Raw genomic sequence first — 16,912 nt, forward strand, 5'->3', positions numbered from 1 at the left:
ATATTTCAGTAGGGTTTTGTTATGGTTTACCTTGTCACAGTTACATTCTCTTGATTTTTCAAAGTTCTTTATGGGATTTCTTTCGTTGAAATGCAAGAGTTGGAATATTTCAGTAGTGTTTTATTGTAGTTCACCTTGTCACAGTTACATTCTCTTGATTTTTCAAAGTTCATTTTGGAAATTCTTTTATTGAAATGTAAGAGTTGGAATATTTCAATAGTGTTTTGTCATGGTTTACCTTGTCACTGTTACATTCTCTTGATTTTTCAAAGTTCATTTTGAATTTTTTTCGTTGAAATGCAAGAGTTGGAATATTTCAGTAGTGTTCTGTCGTGGTTTATCTTGTCATAATTACATTCTCTTGATTTTTCAAAGTTCATTTTGAATTTCACTCATTGAAATGCAAGAGTTGGAATACTTCAGTGGTGTTTTGTCGTGGTTTACCCTGTCACAGTTACATTCTCTTGATTTTTCAAAGTTCATTTGAAATTTCTTTCATTGAAATGTAAGAGTTGGAATATTTCAGTAGTGTTTTGTTATGGTTTACCTATTCACTGTTACATTCTCTTGATTTTTCAAAGTTCATTTCGGATTTCTTTCATTGAAATGCAAGAGTTGGAATATTTCACTAATGTTTTGCCGTGGTTTACTTTGTCACAGTTACATTTTCTTGATTTTTCAAAGATAATTTTGGTTTTCTTTCGTTGAAATGCAAGAGTTGGAATATTTCAGTAGTGTTTTGTTGTGCTTTACCTTGACACAATTGCATTTTCTTGATTTTTGTTAGGTTAGGTTAGGTTAGCCTACGTACGCGCGCGTACGTAGGCAAATCCAAAATGAACTTTGAAAAATTTAAAAGAAATCAAAAATGAACTTTGAAAAATTAAGAGAATGTAAGTGTGACAAGGTAAAACACATCAAAACTCTAGAGAAAAATTCAAAATCTTAAATTTCAACGAAATAAAACTAAAATGAACTATGAAAAATCTAGACATTGTAACTTTGAAAAGGTAGACCATAACGTAAAACTATTGAAATAATCTAACTCTTCCATTTCAATGACAGAAATTCAAAATCGACTTTGAAGAATCAAAAGAATGTAATTGTGACTAGGTACACCACGACAAAACACTAATGAAATATTCCAACTCTTGAATTTCAATGAAAGAAATTCAAAATGGACTTTGAAAAATCAAGAGAATGTAATTGTGACTAGGTAAACCACGACAAAACACTAATGAAATATTCCAACTCTTGTTTTTCAACGAAAGAAATTCAAAATGAACTTTGAAAAATTAAGAGAATGTAACTGTGACAAGGTAAACTACAACAAAACACTACTGAAAGGACATTAAGAAAAGAACTTGTTGTGAAATGCCCTTAGAAAAGTATTGCTTGGTGTTGGAGCATTCAAAAATGTAACTTAGTAAAATTGTGTGTCAAAAAAATCGGAAGTTAAACTTTTAATATGCGTTTAGGAGGGATATTAAGGAAAGTAATTGTTCTGAAATGCCCTTTGACAAGCATTGCTTGGTGTTTGGCAGTCAAAAAGCTTTAAAGTAGTGTTTTGGCTGAAAAGGATGGATGCTTCAACTTGTAAAATGGGTTTAGGAAGGACATTAAGAAAAGAACTTGTTCTGAAATGCCTTTTGAAAAGTATTGCTTGGTGTTGGAGCATTCAAAAAGCTGTAAAGTAAAGTTGTGGATGAAAAGGATGGATGCTTCAACTTGTAAAATGGGTTTAGGAAGGACATTAAGAAAAGAAATTGTTCTGAAATGCCTTTTGAAAAGTATTGCTTGGTGTTGCGCTTTCAAAAAGCTGTAAAGTAGAGTTGTGGGTGAAAAGGATGGGTACTTCAATTTGTAAAACGGGTTTAGGAAGGACATTATGAAAAGAAATTGTTCTGAAATGCCCTTTGAAAAATATTGCTTGGTGTTGGGCATTCAAAAAGCTGTAAAGTAAAGTTGTGTGTAAAAAGGATGGGTACTTCAGTTTGTAAAATGGGTTTAGGATGGACATTTTGAAAAGAATTGGTTCTGAAATGCCTTTGAAAAGTATTGCTTGGTGTTTGAGCATTAAAAAAAGCAGTATGGTAAAGTTGTGGGTGAAAAGGATGGGTACTTCAACTTGTAAAATGGGTTTAGGAGGGACATTAAGAAAATAACTTGTTCTGAAATGCCTTTTGAAAAGTATTGCTTGGTGCTGGAGCATTAAAAAAAGCTGTATATTAAAATTGTGGGTGAAAAGGATGGGTACTTCAACTTTTAAAATGGGTTTTGGATGGACATTAAGAAAATAACTTGTTCTGAAAAGATATAATAAAGCCTTAAAAAAGTATTAAGAAATGGGGGCTCAGGGGCCTTTGGAGCGCCGGGGGACCTTTGGGGGCCCGGGGGGCCTTCGGGAGCCCGGGATACCTTTCGGGACGGGGGGCCTCCTTCGGGTTGGGGGTTGGGGGATTGGAACCATTTGTGGTTGGGGTAGGGGACTTCAAGATATTGTTAAAATGGAACTTGTGTATTATAACGACCACACTCAAAACCTCTTCTAAAACATCTTCTAAAATCATCTTTGAAAATATCTCAACCTGTTTCGCCGAAATAAATCCCTAAAATGTCTAAAGCGGTTTCACCCAAATAACCCCTAAACGTAATTTCAGCGTGTTTCTTTTGTTTTTGGCATCCCTGCGCTGTCACATTTGAAATTACTAAGAAACCCTTTCCCGTGTTAATCTATTCATCTCTAAGATGTTTCTTGGAGAATTGTTTCCCAGTCGAAGTTTATTAATATCTTTGGAGTTCGACCAGTAGAATATTTTCCGGGGCGAAGTTTATTAATGTCTTGGGTCTATTCCTGGAGAATTGTTTCTGGGCGAAGTTTTTTAATGTCTGACAGATGATGTCATGGTTGATTGATTTGTCAAGAAAGGGGAATTAATTTGTTGTTTCTAAGGGGAGTTATTGATTCACGAAAGGGGAATTGAGGTCATTGACCCACTTTGATTAACCACGTGTTCTTCCTAGGGACTCTATGCCCATATATGTTGTAGGGTCAGGAGCTCATGAGGCCTTTCTACTAATGCCAAGGAATCCAGATATTTCTTTTCTTTGTGTGGTCAGTTATTTTTTCTCCGTTGTTATCTTTATTGATGGTGGGTCATTAAACCATTATTAATATTTCAGATTGGGAGGAGAAAAAAAACAGACAGGCGTAATAGAATTTTTTAAATTTCAGAATTCGAATTTTAAAAATTTTAAATTTGATTTTTTTACCCAACGTTTTTATCCTGCTAACTAAATTCTCAATTTGAATTTTTAACCAGCATATTTTTTTTAATTTTGCTGACAAAGATTCTGCCACTCTTCGTCTTTTAAGGTTGACATTGGCTCATTGAAAGACCAAAACGGCTCCCCTCTTGGAGCCGTAAACTATCGTTAGCACATAGGTAACTCATCCCATTAAAGATCATACGTTTGGAGATGTTCATTTGTTCTAACTAACGTTAGCACATTAGTCATACGTTTGGAGATGTTTATTTTGTGCTAACTAACGTTATCACATTAGTCATACGTTTGGAGATGGCTAGAGAGTCAAAATTCAGACGAAAAAAAAAATCCACCAATTGAGATATGGTCTCAGAAAAAAGAACTTTTTGCTCCGTCTTTCCTCTTGGTATTTCGCTTATAATAGACATTTACAAAACACTCCCTCTTTTCTATTTTCAGTAAGTAAAATGTTGAGCTATCAATCAATAAGAAGGATAAATATATAAGTATAATTCAAAATGTTTTGACTTCTTAATAGAAAATACTGCTACTTAAATAATGCAAAACAGAAAAGGTAGAGAAGTGAAATTGAAAAATAAATTACAAAATAGAAATGATAGAAATAAAAAGATAGAAATAAAAAATAGAAGAAAGAGAAATGAAAAAAATACTACTATGAATTGATACCATCTTTTTCAAGGAGCTCGAGACCTTTGAGTTGTGTAAAGGATTTAAAATTAAAGCTACCACACATCTTCTATTGTGACAACTGAATTGTAAGCCATTGAAGGCCTTCATAATTTTTGTAGCCAAGACAATCTAGTTATACAAACTTGCTGCGAGTTGCCCTATCAACTATAAACTCAGGTGATAAAGATAGATAGAACTCATTGTTTGTATTAATTTTTTGTCATAATATTGAAACATGTCGAATTTCAACAAAATTCTATAATTTAAAATAATCTCAAAGGCATTCAACATTAAGGGAAGGCCTGTGTCAAGGTTTTTAATTAAAGTTGATCATGTCATGTCTGTCATATCTAAATGCTATATTTACTGTAGGAAATTGTAAGATATCCTCATAATTCCGTAGGATAGCATCAATAGCGCAAATTCAAGGAACTATTGGGGGGGGGAGAAAGATGTATTCTTCAAAATCAAATATGGAGGGACAATTAGTTTTCAATTTCTACCAATGAAAATACCAAAATAAAGTATATTTTTTTAATCCAGGGGGAGGGGTAAAAATTGGGGGGGGGGGGGGGTCTGCCACCCACCCTCTTAACATTTACCACTGAGTGCCTTCAGCAAATACATCCCTGAAAGAGAGTGATGATCAAGAGGGTGACGGAAGTGCAAGGAATATTAATTTAGAATGAGATGATACAAGTTACGATATTAGGTTTCGTAGAAGGGTAGACAATAGAAGCACCAAACATAGCCGAATTGAGAAAGAGTTTTTGTCAGCGAGTTAAAAAAAAAAAACATTGAAAAGATTCTTTATAACTAGAGAAAGCCAAGCGAGATATTAACTATGTTTCATTTTTAATGTTGAATCTTTTGTATGAATTGAGTCTTAATGTCTTCTAGGGCTCCATTTTACTTCAGATCTATTATAATTTGACCGCTTGATCAAAGGAAATTCTTCATCTTGTAGAAAATTGGGGGCTGTTTTGTGTGATTAAAACAATATTCTTGGGTTCTATTCTCAGATTTTACACCTTCTGTATCAGCCTCATAATTGAATCTATATTTTCTTTTTGTTGCGTCTGTGCTACCGAAATTTAACGGAATTGGCCTCTGGTCCTACTGCGATTAAGCTGATTTAGTTGCTTTAGATGTGTCTTGGCTCAGCACCAACGGTGGTACCCCACAAGCAAATCGTTTCCCTTTCCTTTGAGCAAATTCCCAATTTAATTCCTGCCAGATTAAAGGCAATAAAGTAAATCATCTGATTTTTTGTTCCTGCCTTGTAACTAGTTTTGTGAAACTCTTTTTGATCATTTTCCTGACTACTATATTCCAATATTAATCCCTGCGAAGAAATTCATATCATTTTCTTTTTACTTTCTACTAAGAAAGTAATTTGTTTTATTTTCTTATTACGGTTCTGCAGGCCCAATTCCCTGGCAACATTTCCTATTAAACTTAAATTTCACGCCAAAGATTAAAGCCCTTCGCTGCTTAACTCGTCCGAAATATTTTAGTTCTGTTCAATTTGACTTATTGATTTATGTGAAACATAACTCAATTTTGCGTGGCAATTATGACCCAGAAATATTCATTATGGGCAGATAAACCGTTTGTGACTCCATTTTATTTAGGTTTATTTAATATTTTCAAGCCCAATTTTCCTTAATTCAAGCCCCACAATGGGTGAAGGCTTTTTTCGTCAATGTAAGAGTCATAGTTTCAATATGGATATTGAAACTATGACTTTTATTGAAACTATGACGATATTGAAACTATGACGTTATAATTTTATTTCATGTGAAATTTTTTTCAGTTTATTTTATTTTCAGACTGGAATGGTGTTATGCAAATTACGTGACTGTCCGCGCGCCGAATGCTCAAATCCGGTGAAAATTCAAGATGATTGCTGCCCCGTTTGTCCTGGTAATTTGTAGAATATTTATCTTCTACTACATCTTACGATGATTTGATATAGCAATCACTCCTTATTCTATGTAAATCCCCATTGAACTAACATTTATTTTAATTTTCTCAATGGGGTAAACCTAGTGTAGCCTATTTTATATTTTTTGCGAAATTATTTTTGGATCCCTTTTGAGCATAATTCCCAAAACTTCTTTTATTTAAATTTAAGAGAGTTCTTAATCTTCTGAAGCAATTCAAATTTCGAATATTCTGAAAAATGATGAAATATACCCAAAGAAGCTTGTGTTTTTCTCTTTAGAAATAAGGAGGCAATACATTGAAAACGCTTATAAGGATTTGCCTTAAAATATCTTTGGAATAGCTTTCTTAGACAAGGTCAGTGTGGTTTCCCACTCTAACCCACTTTATCACATCTTAAAACGTTTTATCACATCATAAAACACTTTATCACATAGCAATCACTCCTTATTCTACGTAAACCATCATTGAACTAACTTTTATTTTAATTTTCTCAATAAGGTATATCTAGCGTATTTCATAGTTTGTGCGAAGTCATTTTTGGACCTCTTTTTAGCACTATTCCCAAAAAGTGTTTTATTTAAGTTGACGAGAGTTCCTAATCTTCTGAAGCACTTCGAATTTTGAATATTCTAAAAAATGATGAAATGCACCCAAAGAAGCTTGTGTTTTTCTCCTTAGAAATAAGGAGGCAATACATTGACTACCCTCATAAGGATTTTCTTAAAATATCTTTGGAATAGATTTTTTAGACAAGGTTAGTGTGTTTTCCCACTCAAACCCACTTTATCACATCTTAAAACGTTTTATCACGTAATAAAACACTGTATTACATAGCAATCACTTATTATTCTACGTAAACCACCATTGAACTAACTTTTATTTTAATTTTCTCAATAGGGTATATCTAGTGTATTTCATAGTTTGTGAAAAAAACGAAGTCATTCTTGGATGGCTTTTTAGCAGAATTCCCAAAAACTTATTTTATTTAGATTTACTACAGTTCCTAATCTTCTGAAGCACTTCGAATTTCGAATATTCTAAAAAACGGTCAAATCTACCCAAAGAAGCTTGTGTTTTTCTCCTTAGAAATAAGGAGGCAATACTTTGACTACCCTCATAAGAAGTTCCCTGAAAATATCTTTGGAATAGCTTTTTTATACAAGGTTAGTGTGATTTCCCACTCTAACCCACTTTATCACATCTTAAAACGTTTTATCACATCATAAAACACTATCACATAGCAATCACTCCTTATTCTACATAAATCACCATTGAACTAACTTTTACTTTAATTTTCTCAATAGAGTAGATCTAGTGTATTTAATAGTTTGTGCGAAGTCATTCTTGGATGGCTTTTTAGCACTATTCCCAAAAACTTATTTTATTTAGATTTAATACAGTTCCTAATCTTCTGAAGCACTTCGAATTTCGAATTAAAAAAAAAGTGAAATCTACCCAAAGAAGCTTGTGTTTTTCTTCTTAGAAATAAGGAGGCAATACATCGACTATCCCTATAACGAATGTCCTGAAAATATCTTCGGGATAACTTTTTTTTTTAATGGTGAAAGCTACCCAAAGAAGCTTGTGTTTTTCTCCTTAGAAATAAGGAGGCAATGCATTGACTACCCCCCATAACGAATGTTCTTAAAATATCTTCGGGATAACTTTTTTTAAAACTGGTGATATCTACCCAAAGAAGCTTGTGTTTTTCTCCTTAGAAATAAGGAGGCAATACATCGACTACCCCCATAACGAGTGTCCTTAAAATATCTTCGGGATAACTTTTTAAAAAAATGGTGAAATCTACCCAAAGAAGCTTGTGTTTTTTCCCTTAGAAATAAAGAGGCAATACATCGACTACCCTCTTAACGCGTGTCCTTAAAATATATTCGGGATAACTTAAAAAAAAAAAAGAAAAAAAAGGTGAAATCTACCCAAAGAAGCTTGTATTTTTTCCTTAGAAATAAAGGAGGTAATACATCGACTACCCTCATAACGAGTGTCCTTAAAATATCTTCGGGATAACTTTTTAAACAAATGGTGAAATCTACCCAAAGAAGCTTGTGTTTTTTCCCTTAGAAATAAAGAGGTAATACATCGACTACCCTCATAACGAGTGTCCTTAAAATATCTTTGGGATAACTTTTTTAGACAAGGTTAGTATAGTAGCCCCCTCTAACCCCGTTATCACATCTTATATTTAGCTTAAAATAACCTAGGTTACGTTAGGTATGCTTTAATTAACGCTAATTAAATTAAACTGTTGAGATAACTTAACTTGATTATCATTACATAAACCAAACTTTATGTTACATAGGTTAATAAAAAATACTTGATTCTTGACATTTGAAAGATTTAGCTATAGAAATATCAAAATTCAGTAAGTTAAAAAGAATAAAATTCGAAAGCATTTTGTTGTTGAAAATCAAACATGAACTGTGGAAATTTGAAGGAATGGAATTCTTGAAATTTAGAAGATTGAATTGTAAAAAAAGAAATTTCAAATTCTTAAAAGGAATAAAATGCTAAATTTCCAAATAAAAAAATCTTGAAATGTTGTCAAAAAATGGGATGAGAACTGTGGAATTTTGGAAAAGCCTTTATTCTAGAAATATGAAAGGTTCTGTTGTAAAAACATGAAAATTCGATGTATTAAAAGGAAAGAAAAAGCGAAATTCGGCAAAGATCTTGATTTGGGAATTGTTTTGTTATGGAAAGTCAACAAGAACTATAGAATTTTGAAGAAAGCTGATATTCCTGAAATGCGAAAGGATTGATTATAAAAAAAAAAAATGAAAACTCAGAGGCGTTGGAAGGATGAAAATGAAAATTTTTTGTTACATTTATAAATTGGGAAGCGTTTATGTCAAAAATTGACGTAGAAAACTGCAATTTTGAAAAAGGCTGAGATCCTTGAAATATTAAGGAATTAGCAGTTATAATCTGAAAGTTAAGGTCATTAGTAGGAAGAACATTTAAAATTTGTTAAAATTTTAGAATTGGTAATCAGTTTTATTTAAAATAAAATAAATAAGGATTGCGGAACTTTGATAAAAGCTGTAATTCTTGAAATCTGAAAGATTTAGTTACAAAATGCAGTGAATCAAAAGGTTAAAAGGAAAAAAACGGGAAATTTTGTGAAATTCTTTAATTACGAAGCATTTTGTTGCCGAAAATCAACATAAGAGCTATGGAATTTGAAAAACAAGCGGATTATCTTGAATGTGAAAGGATTTTTTATTAAAATCTGTAAATTTTAAGGTCGTTAAAAGGATGAAGAGGTAAAATTTGTTAAAATCTTGATTTGGGAAGTTTTTTTTTTGTCGACAATTAACGGGAGGAGGACTCTGTTTTTGAAATGGGAGGTTTTTTAAAATCCTTGAACTGGGAAGTATTTTGTGTCTTGAAAAACTTTGATTCTTGAAGTCTGAAAGGCTCTGTTATAAAAATGTGAAAATTCAAATTCGCTGGAAGGATAAAAACACGAAATTTATTAGAACCATTAGTTTTTTTTTGTTAAAAAAAGGTACGTATAAACTCTAAAATTTTGAAAAAAAGCTAAGATTCTCGAAATATGAAAGGTATAACAATTTAAATTAGAAAATACAAGTTCATTAGAAAAAAGAGAATTCAAAAATTTGTAAAATTCTTAAATTGGGAAATGTTTTGCTGTTAAAAATTGAAAAAAAGGATTGACTATGGTTCTTGGAATGTGAAACTTCCAGTTATAAAGCTCTGAAGCTTTAGGCTCTTTAGAAGGAGTGGAATGTGGAATTGGCTAAAAAAAATTGAATTGGGAAGAATTTTTTTTTAATGTGAGAATTCAAAGGGTTGGAAGGAACAAAATGCAAAGAAGAAAAAACTCACTCTCCTGAAATGTCCAATGTTTTGTTGTTAAATATTGACATTAGAAAAAACTAAGAAGTTAAAAAATTAAGAAAAACCCTAGTTTATGATTAAAGAAGTTCATAGTCTGCGACTAAAATATAGGAAATTGTATTTATTTTCTATATACTTGGGGAGAGTAGATACAGTTCAAAACAGTCAAAATAATCAAGATAAAATTTCTAGGATCTCTAGGAAAATCTATATAAAATCTTTAAGAAAGGAGTATGGTTGGCTCTGTTAATATGATTACTTGTAATTATTATAATTATTATTATAATATTCATAATTATCTACAATTATTATAATTATTATAGGGTTTCTTTTTAAATATATCAGCCTTCTTAGAAAATGAAAATTGTGTATCATATAAAAGATTGAATAAGGGTATATTTTTTTGGGGGGGGGATATAATTTAAGTTATAAAAAGAACATTGAAACATAAGGCAACCTATTATCAATTTGTTTAACTGTGCTAAAAGAAAAAAAAGGCGAAAAACTATAAATTTATCGGGGAAAAAATTGGAATTATAAGACAAAATAAATCTTTTCTTATAATTATTATTATAATATTCATAATTATCTACAATTATTATAATTATTATAGGGTTTCTTTTTAAATATATCAGCCTTCTTAGAAAATGAAAATTGTGTATCATATAAAAGATTGAGTAAGGGTACATTTTTTTTTTGGGGGGGGGGGATATAATTTAAGTTATAAAAAGAACATTGAAACATAAGGCAAAAAATTGAAAAACTATAAATTTATCGGGGAAAAAATTGGAATTATAAGACAAAATAAATCTTTTATAGAGAGAGAGAGAGAGAGAGAGAGAGAGATAGAGAGAGAGAGAGAGAGAGAGAGAGAGAGAGAGAGAGAGAGAGAGAGAGAGAGAGAGAGAGAGAGAGAGAGAGAGAGAGAGAGAGAGAGAGAGAGAGAGAGAGAGAGAGAGAGAGAGAGAGAGAGAGAGAGAGAGAGAGAGAGAGAGAGAGAGAGAGAGAGAGAGAGAGAGAGAGAGAGAGAGAGAGAGAGAGAGAGAGAGAGAGAGAGAGAGAGAGAGAGAGAGAGAGAGAGAGAGAGAGAGAGAGAGAGAGAGAGAGAGAGAGAGAGAGAGAGAGAGAGAGAGAGAGAGAGAGAGAGAGAGAGAGAGAGAGAGAGAGAGAGAGAGAGAGAGAGAGAGAGAGAGAGAGAGAGAGAGAGAGAGAGAGAGAGAGAGAGAGAGAGAGAGAGAGAGAGAGAGAGAGAGAGAGAGAGAGAGAGAGAGAGAGAGAGAGAGAGAGAGAGAGAGAGAGAGAGAGAGAGAGAGAGAGAGAGAGAGAGAGAGAGAGAGAGAGAGAGAGAGAGAGAGAGAGAGAGAGAGAGAGAGAGAGAGAGAGAGAGGGGGGGGGTCTTCTTAAGTTTGTCAGGGGTTGTGAAGTCTTTAATTGAATATAAATAAAAGAAAGGTGAAAATTCAGGCTTGCAAATAAAATATATTGGAGAAAGTGCGATCTCCCTACGACTATTTTATGCGGCAAAATAAAACTGTGTTTTTCTCGACAAGTTCAAATATGATTTCTTGCACCGTAAAACATAAAAAAAGTAAGGTGGCCATATTCAATATTTTGGAGGAAAGCGCCAGGCTCCCAAGATTTCTCCAAGGCAGCGCAATAGCGGCGCCTAAGTAAAGAGCGATGTGGGCACATAGTATTTTTTATTTACTTTTTATTGTTTTTTTAGACCAGGGCACATCGTATTGAAGGAGTTATCGTAGAAACTTCAAAAAGGGCCCACTCGATTGGAAACTGAAAGAGCTGGTGCCCTTTTTAAAAGTCGAAACTGATTGGAGGGCAACTAACCCTCCTCCCACACCTGCTATGTCCCCAAGCACATCCAATCAAAATTTTGAAATAGCCATTTTGTTCAGCGTATTTAAAAGGTCCAGAAATTATATCTTTGAGAATGACAACCCCCTCCCCCAGAGACCTCAGGCAAGGGTTGTAAGCTATGTCCTGGGGGCATATAAGGTTTTTATAGAAAGGGTGGTCGTATAAACTTTTGAGGAGGCTGATTGGATTGGTAATCAGAAGTTCTAGTGCCCTTTTTAAGATTCAAAGTGGTCGGACGGAGGATAACCACCCCCCCCCCCATCTCGTATTTTCCCGAAATGCATCTGATAGAAATTTTGAGATGGCCATTTGTTGTTACTGAAACTTCGAAAAAGACTCAATCGATTTAAAATTGAAAGGGCTAGCTCCCTTTTTAATAGTCAAAAGTGATAGGAGGGAAACAAGCCCCCCCCACGCTCATCAATTCCCAAAACACATTTAATCAAAACTTGAGATCGCCATTTTGTTCAGCGTAGTTGAACGGTCTGGAAATTATGTCTTTGAGGATGAACCCCCCCCCCCCGTAGCCCTCAGCGCAAGGGTTATAAATTATACCCTAAGGGCATGTAAGGTTTTTATGGAAAAGGTGGTCGCATAAACTTCGGAGGGGGCTCATTAGATTGGAAATCAGAGGTTCTAGTGCCTTTTTTAAGAGTCAAAGTGATCTGGGGTAGCCACCCCCACGTCGTATTTTCCACAAATGCATACAGTAGAAATTTTGATAAAGCCATTTATTCAAAAATATTCCGAAGATCATACAAAAAGGCCTTTGGGGTTAAAATAATCCTCCAGATTCTGGGGGTAAGTGTTGTAAGTTATAGTCTTTTTTAAGAGTCGAAAATAAAGGGAGGGCAATCAGCCCCGCCCCCCAAGCCTATCATTCCCCAAAATGTATCCGATCGAAATTTTAAGAGAGCTATTTTGTTCAGCATTGTTGAAAGGTCCAATAATTATGTCTATGGGGATGTTAACCTCCAAACAGTCCCCAGGACAAAAGCTGTAAGCTATTCAATTCGTTCATTGTTTACACATAGTATATGTCATTGAAAAAGGTGTACATGTTTGAACTTTGATTTCCAAGAAGCCTAAGGGCAGTCAGGCGAGCATTTCAGCGGAAACTAAGATGTGCGTTAAACTAAACAAAAGTAAGTTAGGCCTATGTAATCAAGCATTGCCAAAAGGGCGCAACGCAGGAACGATTCAGTAAGTTAGTTCAAAAAACTCAGGTAATGATAAGGGATATGATCAGAAAGGCAGAATTTGCAAGCGACCGATACTACTACAACTACCACCACTACTACTACCACACTACTCCATTTACAGTATTGAAGGGAAACTTGAACAAAATCAAAAGATGCTACGTGCATGCACATTGTCAAAATAGCGTATCCCAAGAATTGATTTGGATATTAAGTTGGAACTTTTAGAGAATGCTAAAAGGGGAGATCATCTCACCAAACGGCAATATATGCACACTACTACTAATACTTCTGTTACTTCTAGATTTACTACTACTACTACTACTGCTGTTACTACTACTTCTATTGCAACTATTTGTAAGGCTAAGAGCATTGAGATGAAAATTTCAAGAACTGTATGAACATATAGGTCATCAAAAGGACATATTAGCAATGTCATAGCAATGGCTAATTGTAATAAGTTGAGACTTTCAGGACTTGATGAGGGGGGTGTTCTATTGACCAAAAGGCAATACGTTAATACTACTTTTGCTAGTAGTACTACCGCTATTCAATACTATTACTAGAAATATCAATACTACTACTGTGGCTAGTATTGCAACTATGCCCAAGGGTATAAAGGTGAAATTTTGAAGAGGGGGGGGGGGCTGAATCACAAAACGTCGTCTGTATGCAGGTTGTCAAAAAGGTGTAACAGCAATATCTTAGGAGCAGTTTGATGTGTGAAGTTGAAACTAGCAGGGCTTGTTGTGAGGAATTTTGAACTAACAAAAATAAAGTATTTGGAGGTATGAAGGGATGAAGGTATTAAATTAAACCTTTAAGGGCTGTTACAACTATTACGGTTACCTCTTCTTCTACTGCTACTATTTCTACTACTACAACTACTACTTATGCTACTTTTAATATTGCTTTTACCACTCCCACTGCGACCATTTACGACTGTGACTGCTTTTGGCATCTTACGACTGCGAATACTTGCAACTGCAACTAATTACCACTAGTAGCGTCTATCACTCCAACTACCTGTGAATGCGACTTTGACTACTCGAAATTGCGATTGTGACTACATGCAGCTTTTACTTCAACAATTACTTGTGTCTGCGGCTACCAACGACGGCGACTGAACTTCTTGTGACAATGGCTGCGAATACATGTTACATCGACTGTGTTGTCATCGATATCCCCTTACCCTCCTCCTTATCCCCTTACCCTCTGCCTTATCCCTCTATGTCAAACAAATCGTGGTAACGAACTGTAAGTAAGGAGCGACCCGGCTCAATCGTAACCGAAACTCTAAAAAACGGAATTTTGGTACCAATAGGTACATCAAAAGAATCAGATTTTAATTCTGATTTCAAAAATATAAGTTTCAACAAGTTTAATCTTACCCATCAAAAGTTACGCGCCTGAGAAAATTTGGCTGATTTTCGAAAAAAGGGGGGAAAACCCTCTAAAAGTTATAGAACCTTAATGAAATTCACATCATCATATTTAGTGTATCAGAGAACCCTACTGCAGAGGTTTCAAGCTCCTATCTACAAAAGTGTGGAATTTTGCGTTTTTGCCAGAAGAAAGATCACGGATGCGTGTTTATTTGTTTTTTTTCCAGGGGTGATCGTATCGACCCAGTGGTCCTAGAATATCGTAAGAGGGCTCATTGGAACGGAAATTAAAAGTTCTAGTTCTCTTTTTAAGTGACCAAAAAAATGGAGGGCAACTAGGCCCCCTCCCACGCTCATTTTTTTCTCAAAGTCACCCAATTAAAATTGTGAGATAGCCATTGTGTTTAGCATAGTCGAAAATCTAATAAATCTGTCTTTTACGATGACTTAATCCCCCACAGTTCCCAGGGGAAGGGCTGCAAGTTATGAACTTTGCCCATTGCTTACATATTGTATTGGTTATTGGTAAGTATACAGACATTTTCAGGAATAATTTTTTTCTGGTGGGGGGGGCGGGGGGCTGGAGGAGGGGGTTACTCGGGAGAATCTTTCCGTGGAGGATGTTTCTTTGGGGTAAGGGACATTTCTATGAAGGGGGCGCCGGATTTCCAAGCATTATTTAAAAAACGATTAGAAATTAAATTGAAAAAAAACAAGTACTTTCAACTGAAAGTAAGAAGCAACATTAGAACTTAAAATGAACAGAAATTATTACGTATATGAGGGAGTTCTCCCCCAAGTCAATACTTCGCTCTTTACGCTACAGTTTTTTTTAGTGCTTTCAAAAGAGCTATCTATTCTAATTAAACGGCCTTTGTGATTCAGGGGTTTGTGAATTAAAATTTTCTTTAACTTTTAACGTAAAGAGCGTGGTATCGACTAAGGGGAGAACCCCTTCATATACGTAATAACATATACGTAATAAAAAAAAAACAATAAAAAAAACAAGCGATACGGCTCAATAGTAAGCGAAACTTTTAAAAATGGAACATTGATGTCAATAAATGTTTCAAAAGAATGGGCTTATAATGCTGATTCTAAATATATGAATTATATTAAGTTTAGTATTACTCATCAAAGGCTACGAGCCTCAGAAAACTCACCTGATTTTTTAAAGAGGGGGAAACATCCCCTAAAAGTGAAAAATTTTTAATGAAAATCACACCGTCAGATTCAGCGTATCAGAAAACCCTATAACATAGGTTTCAAGCTCATATCTGAAAAAATCTGCAACTGTGTATTTTTTGCCAGAAGAACAATATACGAATATAGAAGTTCGTTACGTAAGTTAACTTGTAAACTACGTCAGAAACGAATTTAGAGACAGCCATTAAACAAAAGAAAAGTAAAATTTTAATGCAAATTTTGTTTACTTATTCAATGACGGCGAGCCAAAATAAAAGCTGCATTAACTAAAAAATGATCAGAAATTAAATAAAAATAAACAAGTTTTTTAAACTGAAAGTAAGGAGCGACATTAAAACTTAAAACGAACAGAAATTATTCCGTATATGAAAGGGGCTGTCCCTCCTCAACGCCTCGCTCTTTACGCTAAAGTTTGACTCTGTCTCACAACTTTATTTTTTAAAACAATGAAAAACTTTAGCGTAAAGAGCGAGGCGTTGAGGAGGGCACTGCCTCTTTCATATACGGAATAATCAAACGTTCGTGGTAACGAACTGTAAGTAAGGAGCGACCCAGCTCAATGGTAACCGAAACTCTAAAAACGGAACTTTGGTACCAATAGATACATAAAAAGAATCAGATTTTAATTCTGATTTCAAATATATAAGTTTCATCAAGTTTAATATTACCCATCAAAAGTTTAGCGCCTGAGAAAATTTGGCTGATTTTAGAAAAATGGGGGAAAGCCCCCTAAAAGTTATAGAATCTTAATGAAAATCACACCATCATATTCAACGTATAAAAAAACCCTACTGTAGAGGTTTCAAGCTCCTATCTACAAAAATGTGGAATTTTGCATTTTTTGCCAGAAGAAAGATCACGGGTGCGTGTTTTTTTTTTCCCAGGGGTAATCGTATTGACCCAGTGGTCCTAGAATATCGTAAGAGGGCTCATTGGAACGGAAATTAAAAGTTCTAGTGCCCTTTTTAAGTGACAAAAAAAAATGGAGGGCAACTAGGCCCCTTCCCACGCTCATTTTTCTCAAAGTCACCCAATTAAAATTTTGAGATAGCCATTTTGTCCAGCATAGTCGACAATCTTATAACTATGTCTTTTAGGATGACTTAATCCCCCATAGTTCCCAGGGGAAGGGCTGCAAGTTATGAATTTTGCCCATTGCTTACATATTGTATTGGTTATTGGGAAGTATACAGCCATTTTCAGGAAGAATTTTTTTCTGGTGGGGGGGGGGGGCTGGAGGAGGGGGTCACTCGGGAGAATCTGTCCGTGGAGGATTTTTCTTTGGGGCAAGGGACATTTCTATGAAGGGGGCGCCAGATTTCCAAGCATTATTTAAAAAAACGATCAGAAATTAAATTAAAAAAAAAACAGTTTTTTCAACTGAAAGTAAGAAGCAACATTAGAACTTAAAATAAACATAAGTTATTACGCATATGAGGGGGTTCTCCCCCAAGTCAATAC

At 34.5% G+C, this 16,912-nt stretch overlaps 1 protein-coding gene across 1 annotated transcript in view; it reads left to right on the forward strand.

The window, feature by feature from the left end:
* The window catches only part of LOC148956897 (chordin-like protein 2), a 349,225-nt gene that overhangs the window by 224,614 nt on the left and 107,699 nt on the right, over window positions 1-16,912 (forward strand). Inside the window, exon 6 of the mRNA XM_089096722.1 lies at window positions 5,790-5,883. Coding sequence (XP_088952848.1) covers window positions 5,790-5,883 — 94 coding nt within the window. The remainder of the gene's footprint in view (window positions 1-5,789; window positions 5,884-16,912) is intronic.

Source organism: Artemia sp. Qi Xiang Cuo, chromosome 1 (genome assembly GCF_049724085.1).
Source record: "Artemia sp. Qi Xiang Cuo chromosome 1, ASM4972408v1, whole genome shotgun sequence".
Taxonomy (NCBI): Eukaryota; Metazoa; Arthropoda; class Branchiopoda; order Anostraca; family Artemiidae; genus Artemia; species Artemia sp. Qi Xiang Cuo.